This window comes from Ascaphus truei, chromosome 8 (assembly GCF_040206685.1).
Source record: "Ascaphus truei isolate aAscTru1 chromosome 8, aAscTru1.hap1, whole genome shotgun sequence".
In the NCBI taxonomy this organism is placed as follows: domain Eukaryota; kingdom Metazoa; phylum Chordata; class Amphibia; order Anura; family Ascaphidae; genus Ascaphus; species Ascaphus truei.
The window spans coordinates 11,631,175-11,647,000 of record NC_134490.1 but is presented as its reverse complement, the minus strand read 5'-3'; the positions used below and the strand labels follow the sequence as shown (position 1 = coordinate 11,647,000).

Sequence of the window (15,826 nt, the reverse complement as noted above, 5' to 3'; positions counted from 1 at the left end):
ATATATATATATAACTCCACGATCGCCAATCTGAGCTTGATATGTGGGCCCATAAACCCCAACTCACCACTAACAGCCGATGGAAATGAGTATGGCTGTATGGGTCCTCTGTGGGTGGCTATTAAGCCGCTTGTCCATCTCAGGGAAGCCTCTAACTGCTATTCACAGCACATTGAAGAAGTGCGTATGTGGGAACACAAAGATGTCATTCTGTATTAGGGTTCAACTCTTCTAAATAGGGTCAACTTAGAAATGTTAATGTTGCAGAATTGCCAGTGGTAATATTGTCTGATTTCTCAGCTAGTTCCTATTGCTACATTTAAGGGTCATTACTATACAGCATATATATGCAGGCTCAATAGTTATTCTCCGTTTATATTACATGGTACCATAATGTTCAGAGCACAAAAAATTATTTGGGTCCAAAACATTGAAGGTGGAGGATATTCATTCATCACATTGTTTATTTGTTATCTACATTTTCTATTTTATTTGCCTCTTCAATGACACCAGTAAAACTATTGTATATTACATTAGAATGAGGAACACAGCTACATTTTAGTGGCAGCTTAAAATAGCAATCATGCCTATTCCACGTATATTGTTTACAGCATTGGAACCAGGGGGGAACTCCGGAGCTGACCCACATTATTTTTAGCTCCGGGGACCACCTAGTGCCTGTGATATTTACTGGTGCAGTTGTCAATGTCCTGGACATGTAAATGTCCGTCTAATAGGAAGATGCAGAAGATAACATACCGGCTTCCTGTTTCACCGCAGGACCTGCTGTGTTTTTTGTTGTTGTTTCTCCTACTTGCTACTGAGAGTGGCGTAACTCTTGGGTGCGGCTCTCTGGACCCATGAGAATTGGCAGCCATTTTGATTTCCCTGGGGGAAACTTTAACACTAGCAGCTACATTGGTAAGTAACAGGGAGTCCCCAGAGCAAATAAGCTAAAAAAATAACATGGTTCAGCGCCCGAGGACTCCTGGTTCCAACACAAAAAAAAAAATATATATATACATATAGGCAGTGTTCGACAAACCTATACGTTTGCACGCCCCGGGTGAGTGGATTTAACATCGTGGCGAGCTCCTATTGGCCCAAGCAGCACACGTGTGGTACTAGGTGGCGAGTAGATTTTTTTGTTCGGCGAGTAGATTTTTTGGTGATTTGTCGACCACTGCATATAGGTATACAAAGATGGGATTGTTGCTTTAAGTGTACTGCATGTAAGCAATACTCTAATTAAAATCAATAATAGTGAGTCTGTCAGTATGTCTAAGCATAACATAAAGCCAAAGAAAGAGATACAAATTGTGAGTACATCTTACCCTGGTGAATTGAGTGAGTCATGGTTGCCACCATTTCAAAAACATACACCTTTAACAGTCTGGGTTCCCTTCTCATACACGCCATCGTTATTAACCCCTTCGGTGCGGGAGGCCACTGCCCGAACAGTTAATAATCCATCCTGGTTGACCCCCTGGTGCAGTTCATTCACCGTGTCCCCTTCCTTCACAGCAGCAAGGAAAATGTTGCCAAATCTGCTGAAACAAGGTAACTTTTGCTGTATATTTTGTTCTCCTACATATTCTTGCAAAAGAGAGATTATGAAATGATCTGTGATAATAAAACAGAGTAGCACGGGTGAGTAGCTGGCGTCACGGCGACTGCGCTTTAGTGAATAATTCAATGTTGCTTGGAAACTGGATCGAGTTCCTCAGCGCATCTGCACATTTACTAAATAAATGAGGTCTGTGATGATAAGAAGGCCAAAAAGATGCTCATATTGCCATGACCATCACACACAGCTACAGATTGGGTGCTATTGTTTCTATTAATTAATTATGAAAAAATATGTTTTTCGACAAATCAATTGAATGAATCTATTCTCTTCTAAACCAAACTTGCAGCCCTGCAGTTATTTAGAAATGCTATTTTCTATCTGATTTCCAATTCTTCTATTTGGAGTTGGAAACTCCATTTCTTAATAGCAGAAATTCAGACTTTTCCTTCACCCAATCATAATAAAACCTCTTCTTCACCCACCATGTTAGTTGCTATAGTATTTTAGTGTAATTGTATCATTTTTGTTCACGGTGGTGGAACGCGTTTACTGTGCGGTTCCTGCAGTTTATGGATATACTGCATCATTTCACACTTTCATATCCACATCAGTCAGATGATATGGATATAGGACCACATATTCTAAGCAGTCTTCTGCCATCAGGCACCTTCTGGTGCTGGTAGATATCTTACAATCCATTGACTTGAAAGGACTGTAAGGCTTAAGGTGTCTTATGACACTTGTGCTTAGTAAATATGGCCCAACATGCTTTACTGGTTACACACGGAAGATGGAATGGATGCATTACTACATTGTACATCTTTGGAAGAAAGCCACCGGCACTGTTTTAAAATATGAGTATAGAACTCCCAATATTTCCTGAGGTTTCTAAGAAAATTGTCCATGAGTGAGCACTGCAACAGGTAATAAGGGCAGCAAACTGCCTCTGCTAAATCTAATTACCAATAGATTGCTGTTACATACAGGAGACGTTATTTAGATTATATTCATTTTTTTGGGACGTGTTTCTAGAGCACCAGTTGTGAAGTAACATCTATTGAAATGGTCAAAAGCTGTCCACTGTAGTTGGTAACTCATCTCAAGTGTGCATTTTTATCACCTATTGAGCTTCTTCTTTGTCACAGTCAAACATTTGCCTTCTATACAGAATGTGCTGAACACAAAGCACATTGTAATTTCTGTCACCCAGCCCTGCAGGTGCTACGGTGCCCCAATGTGTCAGCTCAGGTGTTTGGCATCCTTCTAAGTCAGCTACTATGGATGGCATTCGTGCCCAAACCAAACCAGTACCCGCCAGAGGTTATTCCGTGACGTTTGGGGCCAATACAAGTCCAAGACAAGTCACTTATACCAGCACTGGCCAGAAAGTGCTTAAACCCTCACCCCCTGTTGCATCCACCTATAAAAGGTATAATGTAACACAGATTAACCTCCTAACCAACATGCTTTGTAGCTTGTAGGTTTGTGGTAATATGCTCCTAACAAATTTTGGACACCCCCCTTGGTAAATTGGCAGATATGGAAATGGAAATAGGATATTGTAATAGTTCTGTTTATTTCTGTCATTAAGTAAAAAGTGTCACTGATGGGACTCCTGACTCAACATACACTGCACTATTTTCACATGTGAATATCAATTATGGTGTCAATTTCAGGGCATCGCTGACAGTAGCACACAACAAGCCATTCCCTTTACCAGTCTGATTTCAAACTCTAATACCAGTGCTTTAGGGGGGAAAGCTGAGTGGTTGGTGGTGTTGGAAGGAATCCTGAGTGTTTCATGTCAATAACATTTGGTAATTTGCTGCTTTTTCCATGAATGGACCAGTAAAGGTGCAGACTTCTTCTTGCAGTAATAGCTATAATGTGGTTCCACCCGGCACCATAACTGTGAACCAGTGGAACATTTTCCGATCATTTCTTTTTGGAGTTGCAAATTGAAGACTTGGATATTGTTTCTAGTAAGGCCAATAAGTAGCAGATACAGGGTACTTATGTTACAGATGCCTCAAAGCACTTCATCTCTATCACATCTATAGTTGGAGTTCTGTTTTAATACATATTAATTAGCTCATAAACACGGAGGCAAGAAGTCCTTTTTGACTACCATAAGTGAACGATGAATGAAACACATTTCCCAGAGAGGGACAGGAGTGCATTGGGGTATGTACGGTTGTAAATCTCTATGTATATACTGGTTTGGTTTCTTCTCCAGAACTTTCTTCATATACAGTACAGAGCTAGCTGAAGAACTTGTCTGCCACGTGAATAGTTATTGTGGCAGAGATCCATTCTCTCTGTGTATGTCGCCCTTGCTCTTTCTATGCCTTGAATGATCAAATTAAGAGATTCTTTATGGTTTTGGGAACTGTTTTACTGAAAACTGAACTAGTATATATATTTTTGCTTTCAATTTTTTTTACCTGTCCAAAAAAAAAATTTGTAACCAGATTGTGGCAACACCCAAGTTGGGAAACATTCAGCGTGATGTGTGTTCTGATGCTCGCAGTTACAACGCATCGTCTCTTATTGCTTTCGGCATGTCCAAATAATTCTGCCGTCTTTGTTGCTCACAATGCTCTTGTGCTTCTGGCTTCGCAGTATCTCTAGATCAGGAGTGGCCAACTCCAGTCCTCAGGGGCCACCAACAGGTCAGGTTTTCAGGATATCCCAGCTTCAGCACAGGTGGCTCAACCAGAGGCTCAGTCGCTGCCTGTGATTGAGCCACCTGTGCTGAAGCAGGGACTGATTAAGCCACTAGTGCTGAGTCAGGGACTGATTGAGCCACCTGTGCTGCAGCAGGAATATCCTGTAAATCTGACCTGTTGGGGGGGCTTGAGGATGGACGTTGAGCACCCCTGTTCTAGCCCTGTGAATAACCACAGTCAACTTTAAATACCCCCAGCCCCATGTTTTAAAAGGAATGTTAATCCCACCATGCAAATGTAGCTACATTGACTCACTATTTGCTATTCCCCGAGACACTTTCCAGCTCCCCTTATTAATAGGTTCCCTTTCTAAGGTGCTTTCTGGCACTGGAACGTGCCCTTTGGAATACCACTGCTCATTAAATATGGTATTTTATGTCCCATTTACTTAAATAGGCTCTGAGGTGTCTTCTGGTGGTGAATGGTGTTTTATGGCAGGGCTGCTCAAGTCCCCCCACCCCTCCCCCCCAACAGGTCAGGTTTTCAAGATATGCCTGCCCCAGCACAGGTGGCTCAATCAGTCCCTGCTTCAGCACAGGTTGCTCAATCAAGTCTGATTGAGCCACCTGTGCTGAAGCTGGGATATCCTGAAAACCTGACCTGTTGACTAGAGTTGAACACCCCTGCTTTACGGCATAGCGCAGCTTAGTAAATACGGGCCATTATTGATTGATAACTGATTGCAATGTAATTAATGTATTGTTCAGAAATGTTGTATGGTTAAAGAATGCATTGTTCCAAGTTAATGGTTTTACAAAACGCATGCACAGTGTTCCAATACTGTACATGCAAAGGTATTCTTTTACCTTTCCAATTAGCACTGCAGCTTATAAATTACACAAACATTGCTGAACAATGTTCATTTCTGAAGGTTTTTGTCAAAATTCTCACCATAAACAGCAGGATCGGCAGCCATTTCCGATGAAAAACTGAAACAAACCTCTGACGTACTGTATCTACTACTTCTATGTTCTTTAACTACAAAAAAATGCAGATACGTTTCCTTCTGTTTTTCAACCGTGCAAACAGAAGACTTCTTATTTTATCAATTAAAATATCATATTTCCAACTAGGAAAATTAAATAGAAAATTAAATAGGGTGATTTAATAAGTAAACCAATTTACTGAATTGAAATACTTGATTGAATGTTATTCAGTCTAACTCACCGTTGCAGTACGTACGCTCTACACGTTTTATAACATTGGGAGCTGATGTAATACAACGTCGCCGGGATACTTGCAATGTCTTTGTGCTGATACTGTACTAGGTATGAGAGTATGTTATTTCATGCAGTAATTTTTAATTGGCAGAAGGCTCGCTTATAATTTAGGATTAGGATGCGTGTTTATTTTGCTTAATTGTTTTATTTCTTTACAGCTTTTTTTTTTTGCACTTTTTTTGCACTTTTTTTGCTTCCCTGCTCTGCGTCACTCATTAAATGCAGCGTTTCATGTCACCAGATTTCCGGAGGAATAAAGCAGAAATCCTTTGCTGCCTGTTTTTGAACGTTTTTTTAAATTGATTTTGTTACAGTATTGGAGGGGGGGTGGGGGGGGGGTATCATACAGAGGTGAACCTCATTATTTTTAGCTCATGGGACCCCCATGTTCCTGAGATACTAACCAGTATGCTCCTCTTTCAGGAGTTCAATATGGCCACCAAATCTCGTGGGCCAATAGAAAGCTGCTATATAATCCGTGGCAGCTTCCTATTGGACAGCCTATTAAATGCCCAGCGGGAACGACACTGTTCAGTATCTTGGGAATTCTGTTCCCCCAGTTCTAATGCTGTAAAAAAACAAATGTAGGTTAATTTGTCAGGATCGCTGCTTTTTTTTTAACATGCTATAATATAGAGTGTGACTGCATATTTAAACACGTAACCTTAACTATCTTTTTTAAAACAGAAACCCCCAAATATTAATTGGAGACTTCCATTAATTACAATTGCCACATTAACCTCAAGTCCACTTCGACACTCCCCAACAGCAACCATTAGGAGTGGGGGCTGTTATAGTTGTGTATCAAGCAGAACTATATACGCAAAATCAACATGGCATTCCTGGCATTGGGTACCCAGGGGTTCTCAACTCCAGTCCTCAAGACCCCCCCGACAGGTCAGGTTTTAAGGATATCCCTGCTTCAGCACAGGTGGTTCAATCAGTGGCTTAGTTGAATTCTGAGCCACTGATTGAGCTACCTGTGCTGAAGCAGGGACTGATTGAGACACCTGGGCTGAAGCAGGGATATCCTGAAAACCTGACCTGTTGGGGGGGGGGGGGGGGGGTGGGGGGCTTGAGGGTTACGGGGTACGTTGCTTTTTCTTTAGAAGTCACATATTATGTAAGATAAGTAGACTTGGGAGCTGGGTTACAATTTTGTGTGCTGGATAGAAAATGCTGCAGATGGTGGACTGGCAGCTTTGTAACCCATTCGCTGTCAGAGCTGCTGGCCCCTGTGGCAGCGAAGGGATTAAGTGTGTTGTGTTTTGGGGAGTTTCTTCTTGTCTTACGCGGTGTAACTTTACCCAGTAGCCCAGGTGAGCATGCACCAGAGCCTGACAGCTTTGCTGCTATACCGGCCGCTTCTGCAACCCAAACTGCTTACGCTGAGCACTACACCACGCAAATCTCCACATCACTGCTACCAGCACCTGCTCTTGCTCCCGCCTCAGCACCGGCTTCTTTCTCAGCTCCCAGCCTCAGGTAATGCCTTTTTGCTTTTACTCTGTGTGTGTGTGACTTGGTGAGAGGTTGAATGAAAAGGATTTCTCTCCCACCCTTGGGTGCAGCCACTTTTTTTGTCTGTGTATTGTATTTATTTTTCAAACAGCTTGGCACTTCACAATGCAAAACGGAGCGCCAGGCCAGTTTTACCTGTACAGGCTGCTTGAAGCAGGAAATGTATATCTTAAATGAGCTGCAAGTTCACACACCCCAAAAAACGTTAATGGCCAAAGTTGCCATTCATTACAGTGGTTTTTAAAGTGTTAAAAAATACTGCTTGAACCTGTTATTAAAGCCAGCTGTATATATGATGTTTAAAGCACTGCATGGTATTAACATATTGCACTTGGCAAAGAGAGAATGTAGGCCAGGGGTGGCGAACTCCAGTCCTCAAGGTCCACCAACATTCCAGGTATTAGGGATATCCCTGCTTCAGCACACGTGGCTCAGTCACTGATTGAGCCCACCTGTGCTGAAGCAGGGATATCCTTAACACCTGACCTGGTGGTGGCCCTTGAGGACTGGAGTTGGCCTCCCTGCTGTAGGCCCTATTCAGTGTGGTGAGAAGTAGGCTAACAAAGTGTTAGCTTTGGTTCAAGTGAAGGACAGTTGATACATTGTAGTTCGGAAACGGTGTTATTCTGCCTCATTATATAGAATAAGGAGCTGTGAGTCACGTGGAGATATAAATACATGTTGTTAGGGGTGTGTGTGGTGTTGGCCTGTGCTACTTTTTCACTTACTACAGGGGTTAGGTGTTGACTGTGTTAATGCCACAGAGCATGCAAGTGATCAGCTCTGTAGCACATGTAATAGAGGAAATAAACCTTCTCATCTTGTGGGAATGTCCTTGGTCAGTCAGAGTAACTGTGGCTGAGGTCTGACAGTAGGACGCAGACTGCACGACTTACCATAACTCTTACACGTCCTCAACATTAATGGGACCATTTCTATTCTATTTCCAGATGTCCAAGAAGCCAAACTGTCGCGTTTTTTCCCCCATCTAACTTATTAAAACGTCCACGTTGTGTTTTGTAGAAATATGTGCAATTAATTCCTTGTGCTCATTAACGTTGCAGTTCCACTTAGCAATGTATATTCAGTTGTAAATTGAAAGCGCTCAGTTATTTAACAAGTTATCCAGCTTTTTCAAGGTTGTACCTTCATTCAAGTTATGTTTAATGGTACAGTTAGGAGCACCAGTGAGCACATTGTATATATTATAAAAAGCAATAGGGCCAGCATTTTAAAGATTAGTATTTTCCCTCCTAAGTGAATAAATAGGATGTTGTATACTGTATATGTGTTTTTGCTTATAGTTTCAGTGACTTGGGTATAAATCATATTCCCAAATTCTCATTGTACTCCACACTAATATCGTAATAAATATAACATCAATACCTTTCCCACACTGCACACCAATAAAACATGAAATAAATAATACATTTCAGAGATCCATAAAGTGGGACTGCACCTTAATCCTCTAAAGCTAACGCTTTGTTTTAACTCTCACGTTCCCGGGGGGCCTGCAGCGAGTTGGAGTCCCCCTAGTGGCGAAGAGATTCATTATTTCAATTCCAGTTCATGTCTCATGCTTATTTGCAGAGGTCCCACAGCGACCAGCATCTCTCCTTCACAGACCAAAGCCCACCCGGGAGCTAAGAACATCACCACTGCAGCCTCCACTATATCTTCTGCCATTTCCGCGCAGTCTAGGTATACATTTGCTTCTCTGTTTCTCCGTATGCCCCCCCCCCCCTGTGCACCAGTTTCTTCACCCTCCACACTTTATTGCGGCCATGGCTTCCTGTACCAGCCACAGTGGCTTCATGTCCAATGGCACACATCTTGCACATAATGAGAACTATCTGTTTAATCTAGAAGTTACTTGGGAGCAAAAGCAATGAAGGTGTTTGAAGAATATAATAATATAGTAGATTTTTACTCTGTGGGTCACAGTAAAAATGGCGGCTTCCAGGATAATTTCCCGGATAACTACCACATATTGGGCCATATTTATTAAGAGGTACTAAGCCGTAAGGCACCTTACATGCCATTCATTCAAATGGGTTGTAGGGTGTCTCACTGCTGAGAACTGCTTAGTAAATATGGGCCTTATCTGTGGACCGGTTGCCTTGTGCTTGTTTAAATAAATGTCTACAAAGTCTGAGAGAAGAGAATGTGTATGACTGCGCTTATAGGGCCGGCGTCGGCGACGTCAGGCGACGGTCGCTGGAAAAATCAAATTGAGATGACTTCCAGAGATCGCGACCAAGCCGTCGCTCCGTTACGTCGCTCTTACTATAAGCGTACGTGACGGCGGCAACGCAATTGTTTTGGTGCTAGGTCACGTCGCTGTCGCCGGCACAATAAGCGCAGCCTATGAAGTAGTGATGCAGATAATGTGATGAAGGGTTTGGAGGCTTAGTATTTGAGCCACTGGTATAATGTAATAAGTAATAGGCATTCATGTAGAAGATGATGATGAAGGTGGGAAAAACATATGAATTTTATTACGTGTTAAAGATTTACTTCCTCAGCAGAATGGACAGCCGTGAAGACTGCAGCAAAACATACAGGGTTAATCTGATTTTCTTTGCATTTCATCTGAATCCAACGTTTAACTTCTTCATTTATTGCTTCACAGGTTTTGTTTTCTGTAAGAAGAAATGGTTTATATGTCTCTTAATACGTAATTTTCCTTTGGTATTTCCGCTGCTGCGTGGGATCATGGTACTGTATACCCAGACAAGTGTACTTCTGGTATCTTTATTGGTCCAGAAAGACTATAGATTGTTTCCAGGTTGCAATGCTTCTTAGTTCTCTAACATGAAACTGTTTCATATATGAAGGATCATAAAAGAGGTCTTGTGCCCTTACCCGGAAGTTGTATTTAAATAGACCATTCCTTCTGTAACATACCTTCCCTTTTCTGTGGGCTCTCAGATTGTTCATTATAAACAGTCTGCAGACTAAGCAATATACAATATTAGCAGTATTGGGGTCATTTGTTCATAGGTGTCACATTAATGCCGGGGTGGGCAACTCCAGTCCTCAAGGGCCAGATTTTCAGGATATCCCTGGTTCAGCACAGGTGGCTCAATCAGTGGCTCAGTCGAAACTTGTGCTGAACCAGGGACATCTTGAAAATCTGATGTGTTGGTGGCCCTTGAGGACTGGAGTTTCCACCCCGGCATTAATGCCTAGTCCCCTTGGTTACACCCCAAAACTTTATCTTGATCAACCTCTTAAACGTTACATAGGCTACTCCAATCAGGTCTACTAGAATGACCTTCTTCGACATAGGATAAATTGTTCTACAACACATCCCTGTACATCTTGTACCACGGCAGACATTAAAGGGATCACCCTCTTAGAAACCAAGATCTAATGCCTTTAATGTCGTCTCGAAAAAAATCCAAAATCCGTTTGCTGTGGTGTTTGCTAAGGTGTGTTTACTCTGATCTCATGTCCCTTTGTGGGGTTCTGCAGGTGTCGATACCACAAGTATAAAAAAATGTACACACAAAAAAAAGCTACATTCATTCAAACCTCCTGTTTTGTGTCTCTTCGACACTGATAATTTTTTAAAAGCTCAAAGTGTATATATGACCGCTGATATCTCAGGATGCTAAACAAATGCATCTTTATGTGAATCAAGCACACAAGAACATCTTGGGAAGCACAGCCACACCTCCTGACGGTCTTTTTTTTCTTTCTTCTTCTTCTTCAACTTTTTCCTCGGGTAGACAAAAATATAAGTTTGCCTTGCTGCCGCCGGCTTTGGAAGCACTTTATATTTCTCCTATATTCACTACTTCACCGCTGCTCAAGAAGAGAAACGTAGTCAAAAGATCTGGTGCCACATTTCCTCCAAGAAAAGTATACCAGAGGTACAGCGACAGTAGCCGGCTGGATATTAACCGTTCCACTCCTTAAGTGCTGCAGGGGCAAGCAGCTGATGGCGGTGCCATGCATTATTTTTCCCCTGCAGCACTCAAGGGGTTTAAGTGGGATGTATAGGGGGTATTTCATTAAACTGCGATAGTGCCGTGCGGGGTGCTATGGTACAGCTCCTATTGACTTGAATGGGAGTTTCCGTGTAATAGTGCCCCAATCAGCACTATCACGGTTTAATGACTAGTCCTTATAGTCTCACACCGCTTGTGTGTTCCTGGTGGTATTTTCCGATGTGAGGTTGACAACTAAAATGGCTTCTTTTTTTCTTGCTTAGTAATATTGGCTAACAAGAAGCTTCTGGAAATGTTATTGTTTTCTATTTCATATAATGCCCTCGTCATCCCATCTTGTTGTTACCAAGTCTCATTTCACAACTTAACACCACCCGTTTGGGTATGAAACATTGGTCTTTCTTCTTTGTAGCAGAAGAACTGTAGGAATTGTGTGCTCACCAATGTTTTGGGGCCCCAAATCCACTTGCTTTTCAAGTCTAAGCTGCCTATCAAATCATACTTATTTTCATTGTTAATTCGGTAGACTCAACAAATGAGTTATTTATTTCATGGTAACAGATGCCTGCTGCCGCCTGGAGGCGGTGAGAGCAATTACAGTTAAGGAGTTGAAATAGAAGTGGGCACTTTCATGAGTGTTTTGGATTTTAAATTATTTAATGTATTGATTGAGGGTTTTTTTTTTTTTCTTCAAACTTTGGACTTTTTTTTAAAGGTTTTTAGGTTTTCATTCACAAACTTTAAAATGTTCACCTGCTTTCTTTTAAAAAAAAAAAAATGAATCTGAAGATGAGCCTTTTCTTGGGTTTTGGTTGAAATTTTATTCAGGCTCGAAGTTTGCACGTTGGTTCACACAAGGTTATCCTTTGACGCCAGGGAATCAAATTAAAAAAAAATCAAGTGTGACTTAAAGCAGCCATTTCTCATGGATGTATTGTTTTTCTGCGTAATATGTGGCAGGAGGGCTGTCGGAGCATAACTGGAGATAGTTCACTTTTGTTTGGCAATTCCGTGACCCAAATATAGCAACCCGGCAACATTACTGACAAAGGTGCTGCGAATGCTGGCGACATCGTGAGGACACTCGGGTGAAGCCCATGTCTGTTCCGATTTCCGAGGGCATCCTAATGACGTAGTTGACAGCGGTTTGAATTACCTGGGAGGCCAAAAATAGAAACTTAAATATATCCAAGACTGCGAGGATCCAGGAAGAGTGGTTGGGAATATCCCACCGTTCTTATATGGTCAGATTTACTAAGCTTTCTTCTGCCATGAGACACTTTGTAGCATTGGAAAACAGCTTGCAGCCCATTAAAGTCTTATGGCAGAAGACTGCTTAGTAAATATGGCCCTAATATTAAATACATCCGTATATTCAGTATATATATATATATATATATATATATATATATATATATATATATATATATATATATAAAATTGTATTTTTCTAGTGGGGCTTTCCGTGCACTTGCAGTGGATCGCAGTTTATAGAATAAGGATCTAATTGGAACATATATATATATTTTAATGATTTCAAACACAATGTTTTTTTTTTTTCTTCCTACAGTAATAGCATCTTTTTAAAATATATATTTTATTTGACAAGCTTGATTCCCTTTCTATCTTGGTCACGGCCGCTGTGATTTTTTTTTCATTCCTATTTTATAACTTTACCCTGATCACTGGATCTGTAGGATCACTGGATCTGTAGGATCACTGGATCTGTAGGATCACTGGATCTGTAGGATCACTGCATCTGTAGGATCACTGCATTGTTAGTGCTCAACCCCTAAACATCCCAGCCAAAGGAATGTGTGTTGCTCGCGAGTAATAGTTGCCATTGGGCAATTTCAAATTAGGAATCATATATATATATATTTTAAAATAATGTGATGTTTGATGGCAAATCTGTTTATGTTGCAAAGTGGGATTGAACCTCTTATGGTTTTATTCTGACAGAAATTAATAGGCAAATGTCTGCATGTAGCTCAGTGAAGAGATTTTTTTTACATTTTGCAATATTCTCCATAAGTGCAAAGAGGGTAAGAAAATGTGATGTGTACGTCTCATTCCATATACATGCAGACTTATTTGTTTAAATCTGATCAAGCAATTGTGCTCTTCCAGCTTAGATCCTTGCTACCTGGATACCAAAGTGTTCTGATATCATTAACCCATTCATTTCCGCATACCCTTTGTGACATCCAGTGCTTAAAGCTATTTATCAAGAAGTATTTTACGATGTAAAACACATTTTTGAACTGAACTACAAATGCATGCTTTATAGCTTGTTGGTTAAGCCTAGATTGAAATGAGGTCATAGCACAAGTTCTTGTTAAATTGCATTGACTTTTGGTAAGTAATGTATTTTAATTGCATTTTTGTATAATTTCACCTACATGTTTTTTTGGTCCTGTAACTGTATGATTTGATTGACGTTTGTTTGAATATATCTGTGATCAAACTCTGGGTGAGTGTTTTATCATCAGCATGACCTGTTAAACACGTTGTAATTGAGATAAACTTTTGTTCCTTTTTAGTCTGAATCAACAAGCTTCCTTTTCTACCAGCTACCAGTCAAAAATGAGGTATTACTAAGTCAAGGGTGATACATAATGTAATGAGAAGAAATCTAACAAACTTGTGACTAAGAGTGTTGTTCTGCAGAGTATAGACCAGGAGAGGCCAACTCCAGTCCTCAATAGCTATCAGCAGGTCAGGCTTTCAGGATATCCTTGCTTCAGCACAGGTGGCTCAATCAGTGGCTCAGTCTGACTGAGCCACTGGTGTAATACAGGTAGGTATCACTATAGATGGAACAGAAAGGCTTGAGGTTAGAGAACTTGACACTTGCCTGTGCTTAGTTCCCAACAGGTGTACTCCTCCAAATTACCTTCAAGGGTGTCTTTAGAAATAGAGAGGAGAGGGACATAGCATAATAACGTTTTTATTCACAATAGATAAATAAAGATAAAAGGTGCATTCACAAACGGTCAATTGTAAAGGCTTTGTGGATTGGTTTTCCAGCGTTCAATCCTCAGTGCAGTCTCCCCACGTGGTTCCCTTCTCCTGAGATGTCTGTGTGGTTGCCGTTTCAGCTTCCAGTCACCAGCTTCCTCTCACGGTATGCAGAGGACCCTCCAGGCTTGTGCACAGCCGGGTGTAGTCTCCCTGGTCTCGTCCCTCGTTCAGGACTTGGTGTGCGCATGCGTGGGTGTCTTTGCTGGTTCGTAGCGCTGATTGGGCAGAGTACTATCTCCTTCAGGTACGGTGGCTCAGAATGTCCAAAACATCAAACGCATTTCGCCAGTTGGCTTCCTCAGTCATGTGACACGCACGCATGCGCACACCGAGTCCTGAACGAGGGACGAGACCAGGGAGACTACACCAGGCTGTGCACAAGTTTGGAGGGGCCTCTGCATACCGTGAGAGGAAGCTGGTGACTGGAAGCTGAAACGGCAACCACACAGACATCTCAGGAGAAGGGAACCACGTGGGGAGACTGCACTGAGGAGTGAACGCTGGAAAACCAATCCACAAAGCCTTTACAATTGACCATTTGTGAATGCACCTTTTATCTTTATTTATCTATTGTGAATAAAAACGTTATTATGCTATGTCCCTCTCCTCTCTATTTCTAAAGACACCCTTGAAGGTAATTTGGAGGAGTACACCTGGTGGGAACTAAGCACAGGCAAGTGTCAAGTTCTCTAACCTCACGCCTTTCTGTTCCATCTATAGTGATACCTACCTGTATTACACCACTTGTTTGTGGTATGTGTTTCTCCCTTTTTTCTTGTTTCCATGTATGCACACTGGGGATGAGAATATAAAACCACACACTGGAGGACTCTATTTCTTTCCAAACGTTCTCCTGTGGAGGAGTTGGAATAACCTCCTTTGGACTCTAGCTGCGGGACTAAGTACTGTTTATTTTAATATCCTTACATTGTGTTCTTGGTTTGGCGCCGCTCTTTTATTTTTTCCTGACTGAGCCACTGATTGAGCCACCTGTGCTGAAGCAGGGATATCCTGAAAACCTGACCTGCTGGCCGCTCTTGAGGTTTGGAGTTGGCTACCCCCTGGTATAGCTCCAGATCTCTCATCTCATGAATCACCGCCCTTCTTTAATATGGGGAGAAGTAGGACGAATGAGGTGTTCAGAGGTTTTCAATTGCATGGAAGTTACTGCATGTTAAGTGAATGCTATCCATCTTCTCACCAAATTATAATTACGCTCGTCCTCTCACTAAACCCGCCGAATAAGTTTAGGTCACCATTATTATAATGTTCCAGGCTGGGGTATAAGCCCTCGTCAGACCCCTAGCAAAATTAAAAGGCTGTATTTTCTATGATATTTTTATTTTCAGACTGGTTTTTAGTGCAACATTTTGAAAGTTACTCAGCATGTCATAAAGCAGGGGTGCGCAAAGTTTCTTACACGCGGCCTCCTGTCTCCTCTCCCCTCTGGCTCGCATGCCCCCTCCCTGCACGGTTCCGGCGTCAAATGACGTTGTGGGGTGATGTGACGTCACGTGACCACAGCGGCGTCATTTGACGTCGGGCTGCCATGGAGACGCGTCGCTGGAAGGGAAGGGAAGTAAAAGTTACAGCGGCCTCACATGATCCCCGCCATTTATTTTAAATGCTTTTGGGGAAGCGCGGGGGCCTCTGTAACAGCCGCGCGCCCCCAGAAAGTCTCCTCCCACTTTGCACACCCCTGTCTTAAAGCACAAAACATGAACATTTTTATGTTTAAAAAAATAATAATTATGCATCAGTTCTGTAGTATTACATCATGTAATGATTATCATTTGGTTGCAACAG

The 15,826-nt window shown here is 41.8% G+C and overlaps 1 protein-coding gene across 23 annotated transcripts in view; it reads left to right on the top strand.

The window, feature by feature from the left end:
- The window catches only part of LDB3 (LIM domain binding 3), a 154,935-nt gene that overhangs the window by 104,714 nt on the left and 34,395 nt on the right, over positions 1-15,826 (top strand). For 4 of the 23 annotated variants that reach the window (XM_075610532.1, XM_075610533.1, XM_075610540.1 and 1 more), the window contains 6 exons: positions 1,525-1,560; positions 2,781-2,999; positions 6,831-7,004; positions 8,631-8,741; positions 10,775-10,918; positions 13,540-13,587. In XM_075610532.1, coding sequence (XP_075466647.1) covers positions 1,525-1,560; positions 2,781-2,999; positions 6,831-7,004; positions 8,631-8,741; positions 10,775-10,918; positions 13,540-13,587 — 732 coding nt within the window. The remainder of the gene's footprint in view (positions 1-1,524; positions 1,561-2,780; positions 3,000-6,830; positions 7,005-8,630; positions 8,742-10,774; positions 10,919-13,539; positions 13,588-15,826) is intronic. The other 19 variants (XM_075610534.1, XM_075610535.1, XM_075610545.1 and 16 more) reach the window with 19 other exon arrangements.